The 18,568-nt window shown below is 45.0% G+C and overlaps 1 protein-coding gene across 2 annotated transcripts in view; it reads right to left on the bottom strand.

The window, feature by feature from the left end:
• Positions 1–1,440: 1,440 nt before the first annotated feature.
• SLC45A4 (solute carrier family 45 member 4) overlaps positions 1,441–18,568 on the bottom strand; it is a 121,448-nt gene continuing 104,320 nt past the window's right edge. For both annotated transcript variants that reach the window (XM_084848647.1, XM_084848646.1), the window contains 4 exons: positions 16,583–17,658; positions 14,664–14,763; positions 12,825–13,036; positions 1,441–11,454 (listed from right to left, as the gene is read on the bottom strand). In XM_084848647.1, the coding sequence (XP_084704773.1) occupies positions 11,089–11,454; positions 12,825–13,036; positions 14,664–14,763; positions 16,583–17,658 (1,754 nt within the window). In that variant the 3' untranslated portion in view covers positions 1,441–11,088. The remainder of the gene's footprint in view (positions 11,455–12,824; positions 13,037–14,663; positions 14,764–16,582; positions 17,659–18,568) is intronic.

The raw sequence follows: 18,568 nt of genomic DNA, 5'->3' as shown, positions 1-18,568 counted from the left end.
GACCTAACAGATGCATATGAGATTAAGAAGAGGTGGAAAGAATACACAGAAGAACTATACAGGAAAGATCTAACAACAAAGCTAGTGGAGATGACAGTATTCCAGCTGAGCTATTTAAAATCCTAAAAGATGATGCTGTTAAAGTGCTGCATTCAATATGCCAACAAATTTGGAACACTCAACAATGGCCGCAAGACTGGAAAAGGTCAGTTTACATTCCAATTCCAAAGAAGGGCAATGCCAAAGAGTGTTCAAACTACCGCACAATTGCGCTCATTTCACATGCCAGCAAGCTGATGCTCAAAATCCTACAAGCTAGGCTTCAGCAGTATGCGAACCAAGAACTACCGGAAGTACAAGCTGGGTTTCGAAGAGGCAGAGGAACTAGAGATCAAATCGCCAACATTCGCTGCATCATGGATTCGCAGCAGGGGGTTGGACCCGATGGCCTTGTAGGCCCCTTCCAACCCTACTATTCTATGATTCTATGGAGAAAGCAAGAGAATTCCAGAAAAACGTCTATTTCTGCTTCATTGACTACGCTAAAGCCTTTGATTGTGTGGATCACAACAAACTGTGGCAAATTCTTAAAGTGATGGGAGTACCAGACCACCTTACCTGTCTCCTGAGAAACCTGTACGAGGGTCAAGAAGCAACAGTAAGAACCAGACATGGAACAACCGAATGGTTCAAAATTGGGAAAGGAGTACGACAAGGCTGCATATTGTCACCCTGCTTATTTAACTTATATGCAGAGTACATCATGAGAAATGCCGGGTTGGATGAATCACAGGTCGGAATTAAGATTGCTGGGAGAATTATCAACAACCTCCAATATGCAGACAATACCACCCTAATGGCAGAAAGTGAAGAGGATCTCAAGAGCCTCTTGTTGAGGGTGAAAGAGGAGAGTGCAAAAGCTGGTTTGAAACTCAACATTAAAAAAACGAAGATCATGGCATCTGGCCCCATCATTTCCTGGCATACAGAAGGGGAAGAAATGGAAGCAGTGACAGATTTTACTTTCTTGGGCTCCAAGATCACCACAGACGGTGACTGTAGCCATGAAATTAAAAGACGCTTGCTCCTTGGGAGGAAAGCTATGGCAAACCTAGGCAGCATAGTAAGAAGCAGAGACATCACCTTGCCGACAAAGGTCCGTCTAATCAAAGCTATGGTTTTCCCAGTAGTAATGTATGGCTGTGAGAGCTGGACTATAAGGAAGGCTGAGCGCCGAAGAATTGATGCTTTCGAACTGTGGTGCTGGAGAAGACTCTTACGAGTCCCCTGGACTGCAAGGAGTTCAAATCAGTCCATCCTAAAGGAAATCAACCCTGAGTGCTCATTGGAAGGACAGATACTGAAGCTGAAGCTCAAATATTTTGGCCACCTAATGCGAAGAGAAAACTCTCTGGAAAAGACCGTGATGCTGGGAAAGACTGAAGGCAAAAGGAGAAGGGGCCGGCAGAGGATGAGATGGCTAGATAGCATCACCGATGCAATGAATATGAACTTGAGCACGCTCCGGGAGAGCGCGCAGGACAGGAAGTCCTGGCGTGCTATGGTCCATGGGGTCACGAAGAGTCGGACACGACTGAACGACTGAACAACAACATTGTACTTTAGACTGGGGGTCGCTCTATTTCCTGTGTAGTGTCCTGTACTTCTTGGGGCTCTCATGACCAATTCAATAGGTGTACAGGGAGGCCTGCTCACCTTACAATGGGAGGAACTCTTAGCTGTGATGCTCTGTGCTCTCTGAAGATGCCATGATGGCTGAGAAGCCAAAAGACTTTTCTTCCTAATCTGGTTACTGGGTGCCGCAGTGGGAATTTTGCAGCTTTCTTTGCTTCCAGCCCCATTCCGACAACAGAGAAGCTTCTGGGCTAGATGTCTGCAAAGGGAGACACACAAAATTATGACAGAAGTGTGCCCTTGGGCAGCACCCCCTACTGCAGGAGAGGCTCAGAGTGGCTTAATCTAAGACACCCAGAACAACTTCAGAGGCCCTCTGAGGGGAAGCAGGTGTTGACAGGGGAAGGGCCTTCTCTGTGGTGGCCTTTTAATTCTGTCTTATCCGAGCTGTTTTTCGCTGCTTTAATCTGCCATTCCCCCCCCCCATTTCATTGTTGTTTGACTATGTACTTTATTATTTGTAAGCTGCCCTGAAAATATTTTTTTATTGAATGGTGGCATATACATCTTTAAAGAATTTATATGACCATCTACTGAGTTCATTGCGAATATGACTTTCAAACTAGGTGCTGTCTGGTCTATTGTAGAGTCTCTTAGACATTGTGCTACACCAGCTCTCATTAGAGACCCTCCATTGTTACTGTACAAAATCTACCCGACAGCAGACTTTCGTGCACCTACCCGATTCAGGAGCTCAGGCAGAAGGTTTTTGTTCTGGCGTCTTGAGGAAATGTTGCACAGCACACATTAGGAAAAGGAACCGCTGCGTCACACTGACAGCCCTTTGTCTGCCTCCATTCTTTTTGCTGTGCCCTGTACTACATAATAGACTCCGCATCATGGTTAAAAAAAGAAAAGCAACTGATAAAAAGGCTGAATGGACAGAAGCTTGGAAGCACAGTAACAAATCCGGTCTCATGAGGAAAGAGCTAGTAAGTGAATGTTCCCTAAACAGAAAGCGGCTGGGGCAGGAACAGCAAAATCACCTTACAGGGCCAGGGAGCATTCAGAAGAATATTGCATACCCATTCATTTTTAATAATGCACAACGAACGGAATGTCGTTAAAAAATGAGGCAAGTGACTAAATCACCGCAATTTCTATATTCATGGCCCACTGGCTATTTTGCAGTGCATAGGGGAATCTATCCTGATACCACAGGGGCGTAGAGAGGAGTCAGCCCCTTTAGCTGCCATCGCCTTAGATGCCCTAATTTACAAAGTGGGGGTGAGAAGGTGCTTGGGCCAGGCAGCGTGAGCGCCAAGCAGGTGTGAAAGGGACTAGAATTTGAAGTCTGCCAATGAGCAGCTATTGTTAAACGGGATCAACCTGCTCTGTGAGTTTTTCAAGGTTTTTATATGGTTAAAATCTGGCGTAAGCAGCCTGGGAGATAATTTGATTGACAGGTGGGGTATAAACCTTTAAAATTAATAGAAATAAACTTTATTGCCTGTATCCTCTTTTCATGGTTCTGGTGTAACATCTGGCGACAACCCTTGTCCCCCGCCCCACCCACACTCCTCTTCCACTTCATGACTGATGGGTTGTCAAATGATAGGTGGAGGAGGCAGCATAAAATTGATTACTGCAGTCTCGGGTAAGTCCCTTTTGTTTCCCACACCAGACCTAGGGACGCAAAGGGTTACATGCTGTGAGGCTGGGAAGACAGTCAGAAACAAGGGCAAGCAGACGCTGGTGAGCCGTTGCCAACTGCAGTAGCCAGTATTGGGCTAGATGGACCAGTGCGCTGATGCTGCATAACACATGTTTATATGTATTACCAAATTATCCATGGAAGAGCAGAGCGACTTCTTTCCCATTCCCACAAACGCAAAAGCCCAATTCACTGGCTCGTACTGAAATGTTTATTAAGATTGAACTGTAGAACAATGGGGTGAACACATGTAAATGTGAAATAGTGGTTTTTGTTTTTAACTCTACATTCAGCCATTTCTATCCATAAATGGAAACAAAATTATACAAACAGACCAAAAGTGCAGAACAGTTAAACTGTTTCTCATGCAACAAGTCCTTACCATAAAAACCAGAAAAGAAAGCTCTGTGTTGAAATCAAATCCCAGAACGTTATGCCATCTAATCCACACAGACACATTCATCTGTCACATTTCTTTTTTGTTATCCCTTTTTCCTCATTAAACTTGAAATATTATGTGTTTAACACACACTTATAAACATTGCTAAACTCAGCAAGAGCTAGTATAGTGCCCCAACTTAATAAGTTGATAAAAAAGAAGTTGTCTTATGGCCAGTTCACAACGGAACTAAATATATATATTTACTTATATTTTTCATTATGAGATGCCTATATGCAGCTTTTCAGTAGGTGAGGCATTTTTTAATATTCAGTTGGCCATTTGGCTACCAAGAAGGTTTCAGGGCCATGTTGCAATAGGAATTAAACAACAACAAAAACTTAATTTGGAACAGACTAATCAAATCATATTACCCAGTAGAATATTATGCTTGTACTGAATTGCAAACCATATTTCAAAGTTAACACTGATTCAAGCCTAGATATGGCTAACTCTTTTCAGTGTGGTTTCCCATTTTCTGAAAAAGCTAGACATCTTGAGATCATCTTTAAATTTGATCAATGCAACAAGTTTGTTCCTATCTTGAAGAATCAAGGAATTTACACTGGGATCCTGACATTTTTTTCTGGGAACTTTTATTACCTGGGCATATAAAGTCTGTTTACTGAAAGCTATCCAGAAAATGTGTAGCCCCTATTATGCCCTAGTGTTGATCGGAAAGCAACATCGTATGGATGGCCAGTCCTCTGACACACTGGGTGAGCAAGGCTCCCTATCAGGTAACATTTTGTAGCTTTAGGATAGTATGTTGAGTAATTTCATAGTCACATCAGCGCTGCCAGTACAAACCTTGAGAGATTTTCTGTATCTTTCATGAGATGTTTAGAAGGAATTTTAGCAGCTTCATCTTGTTTCATAAATGTCCACAGTGAGAGGAGAAGCCACATCAGGTAGAATACTTCCTTGTGGCAACTCTTAAAGGTACTGGAACCCTCTCAGACTGTGTTAAGCAGACTTGCATATGTGTCTTATTCCTACAACATGCTCAGCACACGCTCAGGAGAAAGCCATGAACTATAAACCAAGCAGAAATCCAACTGCTGTTCACAGTCTCAGCACAGAGCATCTTGCACAGGTGGGGTAATCTGCACGAAATATTTTTGTGCTTTATTGCAGACCGAGGCATTATTCCCATGACTGTAAAATGGAAGCTCAGGGCACCTACATGCATGTTGTTCAAAGTCAGAATTCATCCCATTTGGGGTTAGTTCCTGTTTGCGAGACTCACTTGACTCTAGAATCAGAGGGAAACCATTACCCATCTGAATTAAATTGCCTGTTGGGAGTTAAGGAAGTAGAAGTTCCTTACTAGATGTCGAGGCCCTCCTTTAAAGAAATAGTGGTATAACAAGTGTTTTAATAGAGGGTACATCTGCAATAAAACTTTGTTTTGGGTGCAACATGGAAACACAGAACTCTAGGCAGATTACTCTTTTGTATTTGCAAATGACTTTTTTTAATGCCGTTTTAAAAAACCTGTAGCTTAGCATTTTCTTGCAGAACTCACTGCTTTAGAGCTATACTTGAAAGCCTAAGAATCTATAGTTAGGAGGGGATTAAAAAAAAGGTATCTTTTTTTTTCTTTTCACAACACAGTCATTGTTTTCCATTTCTGTGCAACATTTGGTGTCCGTTACATTTATTTGGCCTATTAACAGAAAACAAAGATAGCTGCAAAGGAATAAAAACCGAATAACTTCTTCCACAAAAGACACTTCAGGTACTTAAGTTGCTACATGTGCTTGGTAGGGGAGTCATGCAGGATTTTAGGTTGTTTACGAAGCAACAAATGGATCTAAGTCATAGCTGATTTGCAACTTCTTAGCAGGTGGTGGAAAACTGTACTGAAAATTGCGTTGCAATGTACAGTGACAAGGGCAGCAAAACGAAGGGGGTTTGGGCCCAAGCCTTTTCCTTTGATATAAAGAAAAAGGCTTTCAATGATTGAATGGCAAAGTGGTAAAACCAGAAGATGCCAAACAGCCAGGTAAGCTCCCAAATGGAGCTGCAAATAAGAAACACTCCGCTGGGTTTTAGTCATCGCAGAGTGCTTTGCGGTGGATGGCTTGGTTTGCCTCCTGACAAAAGAAATGAAGATGGACTGTGGCATAACAACTTCACTCTCTCTTTCCACATCATGAAAGAGTGCTTTAAATAGGCATTAAAAGCCTCCTTTAAAAACCACGGAATTGAGCGAGAACAGCTCCAACCTGCTACCATGACCTTTTATGACTCCGTGCAGCTCAAACCAGATGACGTGTCCGTCACTCATCATACAGCTCAGTCCTGCATTGTTGACCTGCGGTTGCAACTCTGCCACAGTCCTGTCAAACGGCAGAATCAATTCAAAACCAGATGGAAGGGCTGGGTGGCTGACATTGCCACCATCCTAGCCAAAGCCCAGTCTCCTTGTAGTCTAGCACAAGGACCATCCACCAGACGTTTCCCCACAGGAGACAACAAAGGGGCAGAACAAAGAAGAAAGCAGCAATTCCAAGCACAGGAAGCCTAATGATGGGGCTGCCTCCTTTGCAGATCTTTTCTTTATATTCCCCATTTTCAAAGAACGGACTAAATCCAGAAGCACTGGATGGGACAAATTCCAATCTAAATATGGATTGTTTGCTCCATCCTCAATAGCCTTTTTCTCTTAAGGCTGAAAGAGGATCACGTTTCTGTGTGCCTTGGTTAGTAATCCTGAAACAAGTCTGGATGACAGAACAGACAGGCAAAAGATCAGAATATTATAAAGACTATTTGGGTAAAAGTCCCCATGTGCAAATAAGAAGCCTTTTCTTAAAAAAGAAAAGATTATTGCTTTTCTCTTTCCCCAAGTCATCCTAAATGTACAATCTTGTCTTAAGTCCAGTTGGATGTCGTAATTGGAATCTATATCTATAATTTCTAAAAAGGTTACATTCAGCCCTCTCAAATCCTATACAATTCAAGAGATGTTGCCTTAACAATCAGGTACCTGATGCCAATGACAAAATTCCAGTGTGAAATGTGGTCAGTAAGCCAGGCATGCCAAAGATTTGGTTGAGTTCTGAATATGGGGATGTATCAAAATCAAAGAGGAGAATGTCCCTTAATTTAAAACAAGCCGCAATATGTTCTCTAAGAGGCAAGCTAAACAAACAAAATACATGTATACATCCAACATAAGCCATTCACCTGCCACAGCTTTCCCTAAGGAACCCTGCAAATGAGAGGATTGCCAGGATGGTGAGAATTCTGTTAGCAATCTAAAGCCCAATATAGAACTACAATTCCAGGGTCCCTTTGATAGGAAGTGATAAAAACCAAGCTCCTTGGAGTCTGAACTGCAAATATACCTGTACACTGGTGGTGTACTTACAATGGCATGCCTAAATTGTTTTTGCAGGAACCATACATGTAGTTCCCCCTAATCTTCCGCCTTACCGAAGTTAAGACACTTTCAAATTATGCTTGTTCAGTTCAGTTTGGCTCAGCCTGAATGTCTGCATCAGAAGATATCAGATGGGAAAGACACAGATCTCATGTTGGGTTTTGCCAACATGGGATAAAGTCACTTGTAGATCTGCAAAAAGCAAAACATACACAGCTGGCTGTCAAGGAGAAATGAGACTTGACTTTCCAAACCTTGAGACTATACTTAAGCCCAGCTGATGACCAGGCCCAGTTAGGCCCAGCTTATGACAAGTTATTTGTGTGTCTCTCCAGACACCAGTGTGCCCTGGGAGCTATTCAGTGACTTGAAACGTGCTTCAAGGGGCAGGAAGGGAAATTCTACCAAGAATTCTAAAAGTAAAGCCCTCTTTACAAGGTGTCTCTCCTCCAAAATTTGACACACACTTATCTCTTTGGTCTGGCAACGTTCTTTTAACAAGAGCGCAGAAACATCAGACAGCAACCAAAACATGGCACATTTCTTCCAGTGCAATGTTTATAATGCATTTGGGATCTGGCATTCTGGCTTCTAACAGAACCAACAATGAAATTAAATTGGTGATCCAGGATCTGCTGAACTAGCCAGGAAGCATGAGGGAAGAACAGGAACCTCTGACTTTGACTCACCCTTAGAAGCATACAAGATTCAAGTTCTCTGAAGACATGTTTGGAGAAAACAAAATTAACATTAGCCCTCCTAACCCAGAACAGTTTAGGGAGAGGTACACTAAACCATCTGAAAGACAGCCTTCAAGGAAGAGAAATGACAAGGCAGAATAGCTGCAATCAAAATCGCATCAAAGGTAGAGTCAATTGAAAGAGTGACTAGTTTCAAAACAAACATCTCCCCTGCAATATAAGACAGGATCAAGCCATAAGTGGCAACTTCCTATTTTTAAAAACCACCAAGAGCAGCTCAGTGGGATCCTTTCAGAAAAAGGTACAATTTTATGCTTAAAATCATTACTAGGTTTGGCAAACACCATCAAATCATAATGGAGATGAAAACATGCTTCGCTAAAGGCTCCTGCAGGATCTACTTTGTTGTGGGATTGTTTCAGTAGTATTATGCTGTCCTCTGGAAAAAGTTCCAAATGAAATGCTCCAAATAACATTCTTCCGAGGAAACAAAGAAAACTGAGTATTTCTTCGGCCACTTAAAAAATTGTTTTGTGAAATCCTGTATAAAATGAGCATTTATGAAATCCTACTCGTCTACAAAGAGCCTATTCACCCCTGATAGAGGTAAAAAATATGAATGGGTGGTGTGAAAAGCACAGCTAAGGAACAAATAGAAGCTGTCAAACTATCTAAGGATGTCAGCAAGACGATTATCGCTTTAGCTATGTAAAACATACATATTCTTTTTAAATACATTGACAATTCAAGTAATTATTAAAAACTGTTTTTTATTATGAAATATATATATATATATCTAGAGAGATTTGCTTTCGAATTACTATATTTGCAGCATGGTTCAACACATGCATTTTAAAGTACTGCATTTTAAATAGGTGAGTTTCAGGCAGCAGAAATATCCCAACAGCAGCCTTGACTGCCACCCTCAGCCTCAAAAGTAGCTGCAGCTTCTTAGACTTGTGGTTTCTGTAGGTGTTAACGGAATGTTCAAGGTCAAGCCCTCCTCCTTCAGATGAGAGGAACTCTCTATGTTGCCTGGGGATGGGGGAGAAATCCTCCACGGACCCCAGTGAGGCTGGATTCAAAAGAATGCAGCCCCCCCGGAGTCCGTGGAGGATCAGAAGACTTACCTTCGCCTCCTGAAGGAATCCTTGCTGGCTGGATCCTCCCCACCACCTGGCTCCAGAGCGCCAGCGATACGGCTGCCATTGCCGTATCGCTGGCTGAGGGGGACTGTCTCCAGATGCAAATGGCATGCACTACGCCATTTGCATCCCTGTTTTTTCACGTGATAGGCTACGCAAATATTTGCGTAGCCTATCGTGTGAAAAAGCAGGGACGCAAATGGCGTCCACTATGCCATTTGAGGCCGTAAAAGTCTTAGTTTAAGCTAAATGCAGCCATTTACAGCTGCATTTACCTTAATCTAAGACCTTTACGGCCGCAAATGGCGTACTGGATGCCATTTGAGTCTGGAGACAGTCCCCCTCAGCCAGCGATACGGCAATGGCGGCCATATCGCTGGTGCTCCGGAGCTGGCCGGTGGCTCTACGGAACTGCTGCGGAGCAGACCCAGCCGGGTAGGATCCCAGGGGGAGGGACGGATCACTGACCCCCCCTGTGGACCCCGCCCCTGGAACTGGAGATAAGTATTTTGTACATCCCTGATGTTGCCTGCTCCTAATGGCATCCTCTAATAGGTTGTTAATTCCCAGCATTGACCTGGTATGATATAGAGTCTGACCTACCAATGATGTGGACCGTGCTGAAAAAGACAAATTACGCATTCAAACAGTCATCTCCTTTGTGTGTGTTACTCCTATTTTCCTGAAACCAGTATTCAGTCTAAACAGGGAAGGCGGGCAATCAGAGTAAGGAGTTTGGGTTGAAAGGAACTAAGGAAAGAGTTCAGCAAGATTCCAGCAATACAATTCCTAGACTGAGGAAAAAATTACAGCATTTTTAAAATGTTGGATTCTTTTAAGGCCCAAAGCTGTTTCAAGATACATTTTTTTAAAAAACAAACATGTAGCTACACACGCACACACTCCTGGCTGCAGTTATCAGAGGTAGGCCTTTGGTTTTTGCTCGTCATCGTGAGACTACCTTTTAAAACACAGCTATCAACATTTCCAGCCCAGAAGTTCAGAAAAAGTGCAATCAACAACCCCTTCTAAACAAGGGAACCCTCACAAACCCATTTGAAGAAACCGACAACAGGGACCCCCATTCCCAAAGCCGTTTCGTCACAAAGGAGATAAGTGGCTTTCAAACACCACTAAAACAAAAGAAAAATATTCAGATCTGACCAGCTCACTGGCCAAATGGTCACAGCATATTTCACTGGTTCTTCTTAAAATTCTGCATGCCGCCCAAGGCCCTGCTGAAGGTCATTCCCACCTGCCAAAACCTCCCCAGCTCGATAACAAACAGATCACACTCCAGGAACTGCGGCAAGCAACAGCCGCCAGGGACAGATGTTTTGAACAGCTTGAATTAGAAAAATTAAGTGACAGCAGTTCTTGCAGTAACTGCTGCAATATGTTCAAAATAAGTCTGGGACGAATAGCAATTGCCCCCAAAATAATGAAATCCAGACTAAAGTTCAAAGGGAGAAAAAATATAAAACCAAGAATTGCAGCTGTCAGACTAGTACTGCATTGATTCTAAAATTCAGAATTTGATCAATGCAATTGGTTCTCCTACTGAATTTGCAAGGTCCAACAGGATCAGACCAAAACAAATGGAAAATAGGAACCTCCATACAAAAGCTGCAGCCAGAATTGCTTTTGTTTCCAATCGTAGTCTAAAAAATTGCAAAAAATAAACTGTCCAAATGGATAATTTGAGAATTAGGAGAAAATGCCATGACGGTTTAAACCGCCCTTCCTCCCAAAACACACACACATGCAAGAAGAAAGTTTTCCTGCCCACTGGGAAATCCAAGTGCATTTTTCTTCATTAAAAATACCTCTAAGAAAGGAGATTTTCTGGATTGTAGAGAAAGCAATCAGCATCAAAGCTACCTATTCAAGGCTATCCTAGCACTATGGAATTTCATCTACATTTTTGCATGAAATAACCATTTAATCCCTTGCCTCAAGTCAAACAGCAAGGATGTCTTTTGAAAGTTCAGATTTTGCTTTTAACAATGTTCTGATTCATGCACCTGAATTGCTTGGAATGTGTGCGAATGATGGTGATTCATTCAAACAATTGATTCGCTTTCCACTTCTGACATGGCGGCTTCTTTTCGACTGAGCTTTATCACTGTTGGCTTCTCCTCATTCACGCCACCGTTGCTTTCAGTCAGTTCGGGAGGGGTCAGTCCTTTCTGTTCTTCCTTTGAACTCTCGCCGACATCAGGGTAAATCACAAAGGAAGTGGCTGTCAGGAAGCCCAAGAAAGACCCCACTGAAGCTACCATAGGTATGACCCGGACGGTGCCCACAGCATCCACCACTCCTCCTAGCGCAGAGGCCACCAGGATTTGGGAGATGTAGACCTGGCAGGACAAGATGGCACAGTCTATGCCAAACCCTCGCTTTGAGTTTCCAGGGCTGTGGTGAATATACTGAAAGAGACACAGGAGAAAAAAAACACAACCAGTTGAAGTAGGCCTCAAATTACCTGAGCCACTGGTTTTTTGGACAGTCATCCTGGGGAAGACTTCGTTATGTTCGTAGCTGGAAACTGACCACCCTTGAATGCTGCAGTATGGCCTGCCAGATATCGAACGACTCTTCAGCTTGCTGCCTCGAGTGGCGGGTTGGGCAGCGTGGCATGGAAGAGATGGTGATGGGGCAGAATTATCTACTACAACGTTTCACTTTATCCAGTTAGGGCAGAACAGGATGCAATGAGAAAAGGATGGAGAGGGAGAATTTGGTTGAATGTGAGAAAAATATTGATTCTTGCAATCTTTAAAGCATCAACCCCATCTGTTGCTAAACAAAGCATAGCAACTACAGAGCAGCTTCAGCAATGCAGCACGGGGAGGGGTCACAGCTCATGTTTTTGCATGCCAAGGATCTAGCTTCAGTCCCCAGCATCTCTAGTTAAAATGGACTTGGACAGCAGGGCTGGGAAGGGCCTTGGAGAACCACCTGCTAGTGGTCTGACTCATCCGCACTGGGCTAGATGGTCAGACCCAGTGTAAGGCAGCTTTGTGGGGTCCATATATTGCAAATCTGTCTAGGGAGTCCTTTTCAAGAAGAACCTCTTTCTGGATGCTGGGGGGGAGGGGGGTGGAAATAAACTACTCTGCTGCCCTGCAGCACAGGAAATCGGGCTGCACATCTGGAGCAGCCTGCCACAGCTTGGTGCCCTCCAGATGTTTTGGATTTCAACAAGTCCCATCAGCCCCAGACAGCATGGCCAATGGTCAGGAATGCTGGGAGTTGTAATCCAAAACATCTGGGGGGCACCAGGCCAGAGAAGGCTGGCCCAGAGAGCCCTTTTAACTGTCTGCTTCCAAGGACCATGTTAATGGTTCAGACCGTGATGTGTGCACCAGCTTTATGCAAAGGCAGAAAGAAACAAAAGCTCCCCTCTTAGCCATGATTTGTCCCCACGTCATTTCCCAGTTGTGCATGTCCTCCAAACCAGGAAAAGAAACATGACATGCATCCAAGGAATGCGCCATGTATTTGTGGGCGGGGGCAGGCAGACCACAGCTAAATGATGGAGCCTATGCCTTGTAGGGAGAAGTTCCCACATTTAATCCCCAACACTCGCAATTCAAAGGCATTCGCGAAGCAGGGCTGGAGAAGACCCTTTGCTGCCAGAGAGCCTACAGAGGAACTGCCAGGTGGAACAGGCAGTTCTAGGCTAGATGGTCTGACTCAGAGTCAGGTCACTTCAGATGTTCAGGTGGTTCTTGTCTAACTCGGTATCTTTCAACACAACAGGCAGAAGATGCACATGGGGTGAATTGCCACATACCTCCTTGATGTCATGGTATTGCCCCAGAAGCGCGTAGGGACAGTAGGATATACTCATGGAGACGATTCCCATTGTGCTGATCATTATCATGGCAACATACACATTGGGAAACATGGCCATCACGGCTGTGCCAATGGAGAATCCCAGTGTGCCCAGTATGTAAATCACTCTTATGCTAAGGTCGTAGTTGTCCAAGTATTTCTGTAGCAAGGCTGCAAAAGGGTTAAACAAATGTTGCAATTATTGAAAACAAAACACTGGGTCCCCTGGGCTCCTCTCCTTAGCAGATGGGACTGCCCATTAGGCTTACTGACCTCTCTTCAACTGGTCTCTAAGCCTCTTCCTCCCCTCCTCTCCCTTCCCCACTGCCACCATCTGCTCCATTTCTGGCCACCAGGTTTCCTCCCAAGACTGTATTCATGGACAGTATACATGGCAGCCAAGTCTGAACTGATACAGGCTGCCGCAAGTAGCAGGAGTACAGGAAAGGTGACGTTCTACCCCACCGAAAGGGTTGCAGCTCACTGCTGGAGCAACTGCTTTGCATGGAGGAGGTCCCAGGTTCAATCCCTGGCATCTTCAGGTAGGGCTGGGAAACACCCCTGCCTGAAACCCCGGAGAGCCGCTGCCTGTCAGTGCAGATACTCTCATGGGATAGATGGACCAATGGTAGAAGGCAGCTTCTGAAGTTAAATACAACTTTAAGGTCTTGCTATGAGATGGTTTTTCGTTATGCCTTTACTTACTAATATGCAAGAAGACAAACCCAAGTGAATTATGCTCTCATTAGTCACAAACTCTTTTTACAGCACTTCTTAAAGGATGAAGACAAAACTCATCTAGATTTTTAATTTGCCAGGGGGATGTGCAGTCCCATGGTGAATTTCTCATTCCTGTCCGTGTTATCTAGCAGAACTCACATGGAAACGGTGAGCCTCCCCCGTCTTGATCTATGTCAATAGCACTTTTCTTGGTAACCGGGAGACAACTTCTATCATAGCCTCAGCTCCTGTGGCTACTAGATCAGCCTCCCCCAACTTGGTGCCTTTCAGATGTCTTGTACTGCAACTCCCATCATTCCCAGCCGGCATGGCCACTGAATGACGGGAGCTGTAGTACAACACATCTAGAGGGCACTAGGTTGGGGGAGGGTGTATCAGATGATATGGCAGGGTGAGGAGAGGAATTCACTACAGGGATCCTGAATCCCCAGGGCGAATTGAACATAAAGCTCATCTAGATGTTGCAAGATGGGAGTGTTAAAAAAATAGCTTGGTGGCTATTGACCACACAAGTCTTAATACGCTTTTCCTACCAGCCTATAGTTGGCTCATGGAGTCTTGGTTTCTCCCATTAAAACATCTGAATTGCAGATTTGCTTTCACTAACCTCCTGTTTACACACACACACACACACACACACACACACACACAGCTCCTCAAACTCTCCCACCTGGTTCACATGATCACTGCAGCCCACACTGGCTTATTTAAGCCACGGTGAGTTGTGGTGCATGCCTGCACGGCTTTTGAATATTCGGCCATGGCCTGCTGTATCGTCCAAATCCAGCGAGGATGGGTTGTTGGTGTGGTTAACAAACCACCCAGAACCCATGGCCTGTTTTAGGGTTGTGAGTGGTTTGTCAACCTCACCAACAACCTGTCCTTGCCAGGTTCAGATGACGCGACAAGCCACAGTTGCAGCTTGAATATTTGAAATGAGCACCCAGTCACACCGCAGCTTAAATGAGCCACGGTGGGCTGCTTGATCGTGCGAACCAGCCTGGGCCAGGCATGCACGAGGACACGGCTTTTCAACTGCTGGCCCAGAACCTCTTACCTGAACACACAGCAGCAGTTGTAGCATAGATGACCAATCCCCAGCAACCCATCTGAACGCCAGAATTGTAGGCATGCAGTTCGGTAGAATTAGAAGGGGCCTGCAGGAAAACAATGGAGATTTATTCAAGGGCCATATTAACTACTGCAGCCTTGCAAACAAGCCCACAGAATTCATAATTTCTTCCACCAGCTTGCCTGGCCACAGACACATATGTTTTCCTTTTATTTATTCATCTAGATTATTTTTAACCTGCTTTTAAAAGAAATATTCTCAAAACAGCTTACTAAAAAAAGATAAAAACAAAAAATAAATCAGCTACAGCACAATACAATTTCAGGCTACAAGTAAGAAGGAACCAAACTTTCCCAATGCTTTCCTGCCTGGATGCCTAGAGGTGACTTTCCACTCATCACAGGAAACCAGGCAAGGGACTATTAAATAAGTCTGAACTCAATAACCACTGTGGCAATTTTCTTTATAGCAATGCTATTTAGGCTGAGTTAATTTGCAAGGGGATGCTAAATATGAGTTGAGAAGAGAGGAGAACTCAGAATAAATTGGATGTGCTTGTACAAGTTTGCTTGAATGTATGCATTTCCACTGGGCTTTAGTGAATAACTTTACAGATTTGGCTTATTACTCAAGAACCTGTTAATCTCACTGAGGTAAATGTCATTCCCTCTGACAATGTGACTTTCAAAGAACTGTGTTTGACCGCAAGGACATACAAAAGCAACCCAAATAGAAGCTTGGCAGATGGGGTGTTGATCTGGAAAGAGCTACCAGATGACTTGAGTGAGGTATTTGAACAAGCGTAATATAACACCTGTAAGTAATTGAAAATAATTCACAGAATGATAGGCACCAGATCAGCAACAAAAGCTCATACAGATTGATGAACAAAAAGCAAATTAGGCCTGCAGAGCAAATAGTTAACAAGACCCAAGCCAAATGCTACAGCAAATGAGCAACAACGCTTGCAGCATTTCTCCCTTTTGTATTAGCAGCAGTCTGACCCGATACAGTGGAGTCTCTCCTCCTCTCAAATATGGCACTCTAATCTTATGGTCCAAAATCATGAAGGGCCATAGCTCAGTGGTACAGCACATGCTTTGCATGCAGAAGGTCTCAGGTTTGATCCCAGGCATCTCCAGGTATGTCTGGAAAAGACTCCTGCCTGAAACCCTGGAGAGCCGCTGCTGCCAGTCAGTGTCAACAATACTGGCCTAGATGGTCATGAGGATGCAAGTTCAACCCACCCAGTATCCCATATCACAGAGGAATAGGGCTACCCACATCGGGCCCAATGCCCCAGACTAAAGCTTTTTGGGGACAGCGTTTGAGAACATCTGTGCCAGCTGTTTTTCACAGGGTTATGTCCAAGGTTACGTGGGGAACCAGAGGCGCAGCCTGCACCCTTATCCCAGGGAGTGTCACTGACTACTTCTCTAACTTCTGTGTTAGGTTCCAGGAATGTCAGTACCACATTAAGCGGTAATAGCTTTTCTCCAACAACCCTCAAAATATCTAGACAGAGTGATTAATATTGTCCTCTTTAAGCGGATAGTTAAAAGCACTTGCGTAAGGAGCAGAAGTCTGCTGTTTCAAGCAACACGCTCGCATGCTCATGGAAGCAAATGTACTTGCCACTTGCTGTGGCATGCTGGTGGGTTGGCTCCTATGCAAATCTTTTCAACTGGCCCTCATCTCTGGTCTCGCCATGCTTCTCTGCTGCTCTTTGCATCTATATGCCCAAGCACAGGGACTGCAGTGCAGGAAAGAAGGAGGGACAAATCGAAGTGAAACTCAGAGAAGCTCCAAGTCAGCCACCCCATGACTTCTCTGCCTGTTTGATTTGGTCCCCCTTGCTGGTGTTTTTTTAAGCCACTGGTAGGTAACACAAGCTTCGCATTCACCTTGGGGTCGCCGTGAAAGATGACCTGCCCCATGAAGTCAGTGTAGAAAACAGCTTCAGCAATGATGGAAAACCAGGTTAAGAGGTGACAGACACAAAGCCGTAGCAGTTCCTTTGGCATCTTTAGCATGGAGAGCCACAGGAGTCTGACCGTGGTTTCCGTTTCTCCTTCTTCGCTCTCCGTATCACCGCTGGAGTTGGTCGCACCACTCTGGTTCCTGTGCCGATACCTCTGCCGCTGCCTCTTCTGCATGTCGTAGATATCATTCATACTCCGGGAGGACTTAATCAAAACAATGGCATTGGCCCGCCGGAAGCGGTAGCGGTGGGAGCCTATCTTGCCGTAGTAGGAGAAGGTGTGTGAGGGCTGGCGGTAGAACATGTGCCTTCGCCTGCGCATGGAGTTCGAGGTGCTCGACTGCTTCATGCCGATCCTGGTGTGCCCGTTCAGGAGATCTTTTGGTAGGGAGCCGTTGCTGTTTGGGACTTTGGCTTCATTCAAGTGATTATCAAGTAACATCTCCTCCTCTTTCTCATTTTCCCTGAGGAAAGCAGACAGGCGGTTGAATTTGGACTTCATGAGTTCCTGGCTGGTGCTGTGAGGGGTGTTTGGGTAAGAAGAATCCTGAAAAATGGAAGGCTCGATGTCACTGAGGAAAAGCAGCTCAGATTCCATTTCCAGGGTGGCGTCAGGCATGTGCAGGACAGAATCACTCTTGCTCCGCACTATGTCCACCTCGAGGAAGTCCATGTTGAGATCTTGCTCGGACTGGACCTCGTCTGGGAACATGGGGTTCCCATAGGGCTCCTCTTCGCTGATGATGTTCAGCCGATTCAGGGGCGGGAGGCTGCCACTCAGCTTGACGCTTGACAGGGTATCTGCTTCGTCCTCAGCCCTGTCCTGCTGAGGGTTGTACTGCTCTTCTTCGATGCTGCAAAGATGAAGGACCACAGAGACAGAGAAGATAATGGCAGCGAAGAAGAAGAGCACTTGCTCCTGGGATTGGAAGAGGCTCCCTAAGAACGTCTGCATCCAGTCTAGGCCCCCCAGCATGTAGCCAATGGCTCCTCCAAGACCTAAGGAAGAGAAGGACAATGTTATGAATGTTATGTTGTCCTGCTTTGTGACAAGGGGATGAGACAGAACCCCTGCGTGGCAGCCACACAAAATAGTGGGGGGAAATGTGGGATGGACATGTGGAAGGTTCTCCTTTTTGCATCTAAGCATCTTTACCAGGTAGCCTCCCAGGTCTCTCGACCAGCATATCATAACCAGGGCTGTGTGTACACGGCCAAATACCACTTCCTATCCTCTTTCTTTTTTGTGCTGCCACAGAATCACCTCATACCCAGCCCTGGCCATAACTAACAAAGATTAGACGTGCAAATGCTTTATTACATCTGTGTCTTGCCCTTTCTCCAGAAAGCTGAAAGCAGTGCCCATGGGTCTCCCCCACCCCTTTTCTCCTCGCTTGGGCTGAGAGAGAGAGAGAGAGAGAGAGAGAGAGAGAGAGAGAGAGAGCGAGAGAGACTGGCTCCAAGTCACACGGAGATCGTCAGGGCTGAGTGGGATTCGAGCCTGGGACTTCCCAGTCCTAGTCGGACAGCCTAGCCCAGCCTTCCTTAAGGTGGTGCCCTCAGATGTATTGGACTGCAGCTCCCATCATTCCTGGCTGGAGATGATGGGAGCTGCAGTCTAACACCTCTGGAGGGCAACAGGTTGGGGCAGGCTGCCCTCACTTGTACTGGCCCCTCCGCTTTGTCAGGCAAAGTAGCTTAGAACAAATTCCACAGATTAACACTCCTCCAGGTGCCGCATACTTGGCCAGAGGTCACTCATCATGTCAGAACTCATTTTATTTGCGCACAGCCTCTTGCTAACCCAGCACTGGTTCCCAAATCACACATTTTTGAAGAAGTGGCTGCAGCCAGACTAGAGTTCTCGTTTTAATGGCTTCTGTGAACTGCCCTTTGTGCATGCTCAATG

This window comes from Heloderma suspectum, chromosome 4 (assembly GCF_057233095.1).
Source record: "Heloderma suspectum isolate Gila_16-S chromosome 4, 16-S_ref, whole genome shotgun sequence".
Taxonomy (NCBI): Eukaryota; Metazoa; Chordata; class Lepidosauria; order Squamata; family Helodermatidae; genus Heloderma; species Heloderma suspectum.
The sequence above is the reverse complement of the archived record's forward strand: the minus strand, read 5'-3'. Positions and strand labels throughout refer to the sequence as shown.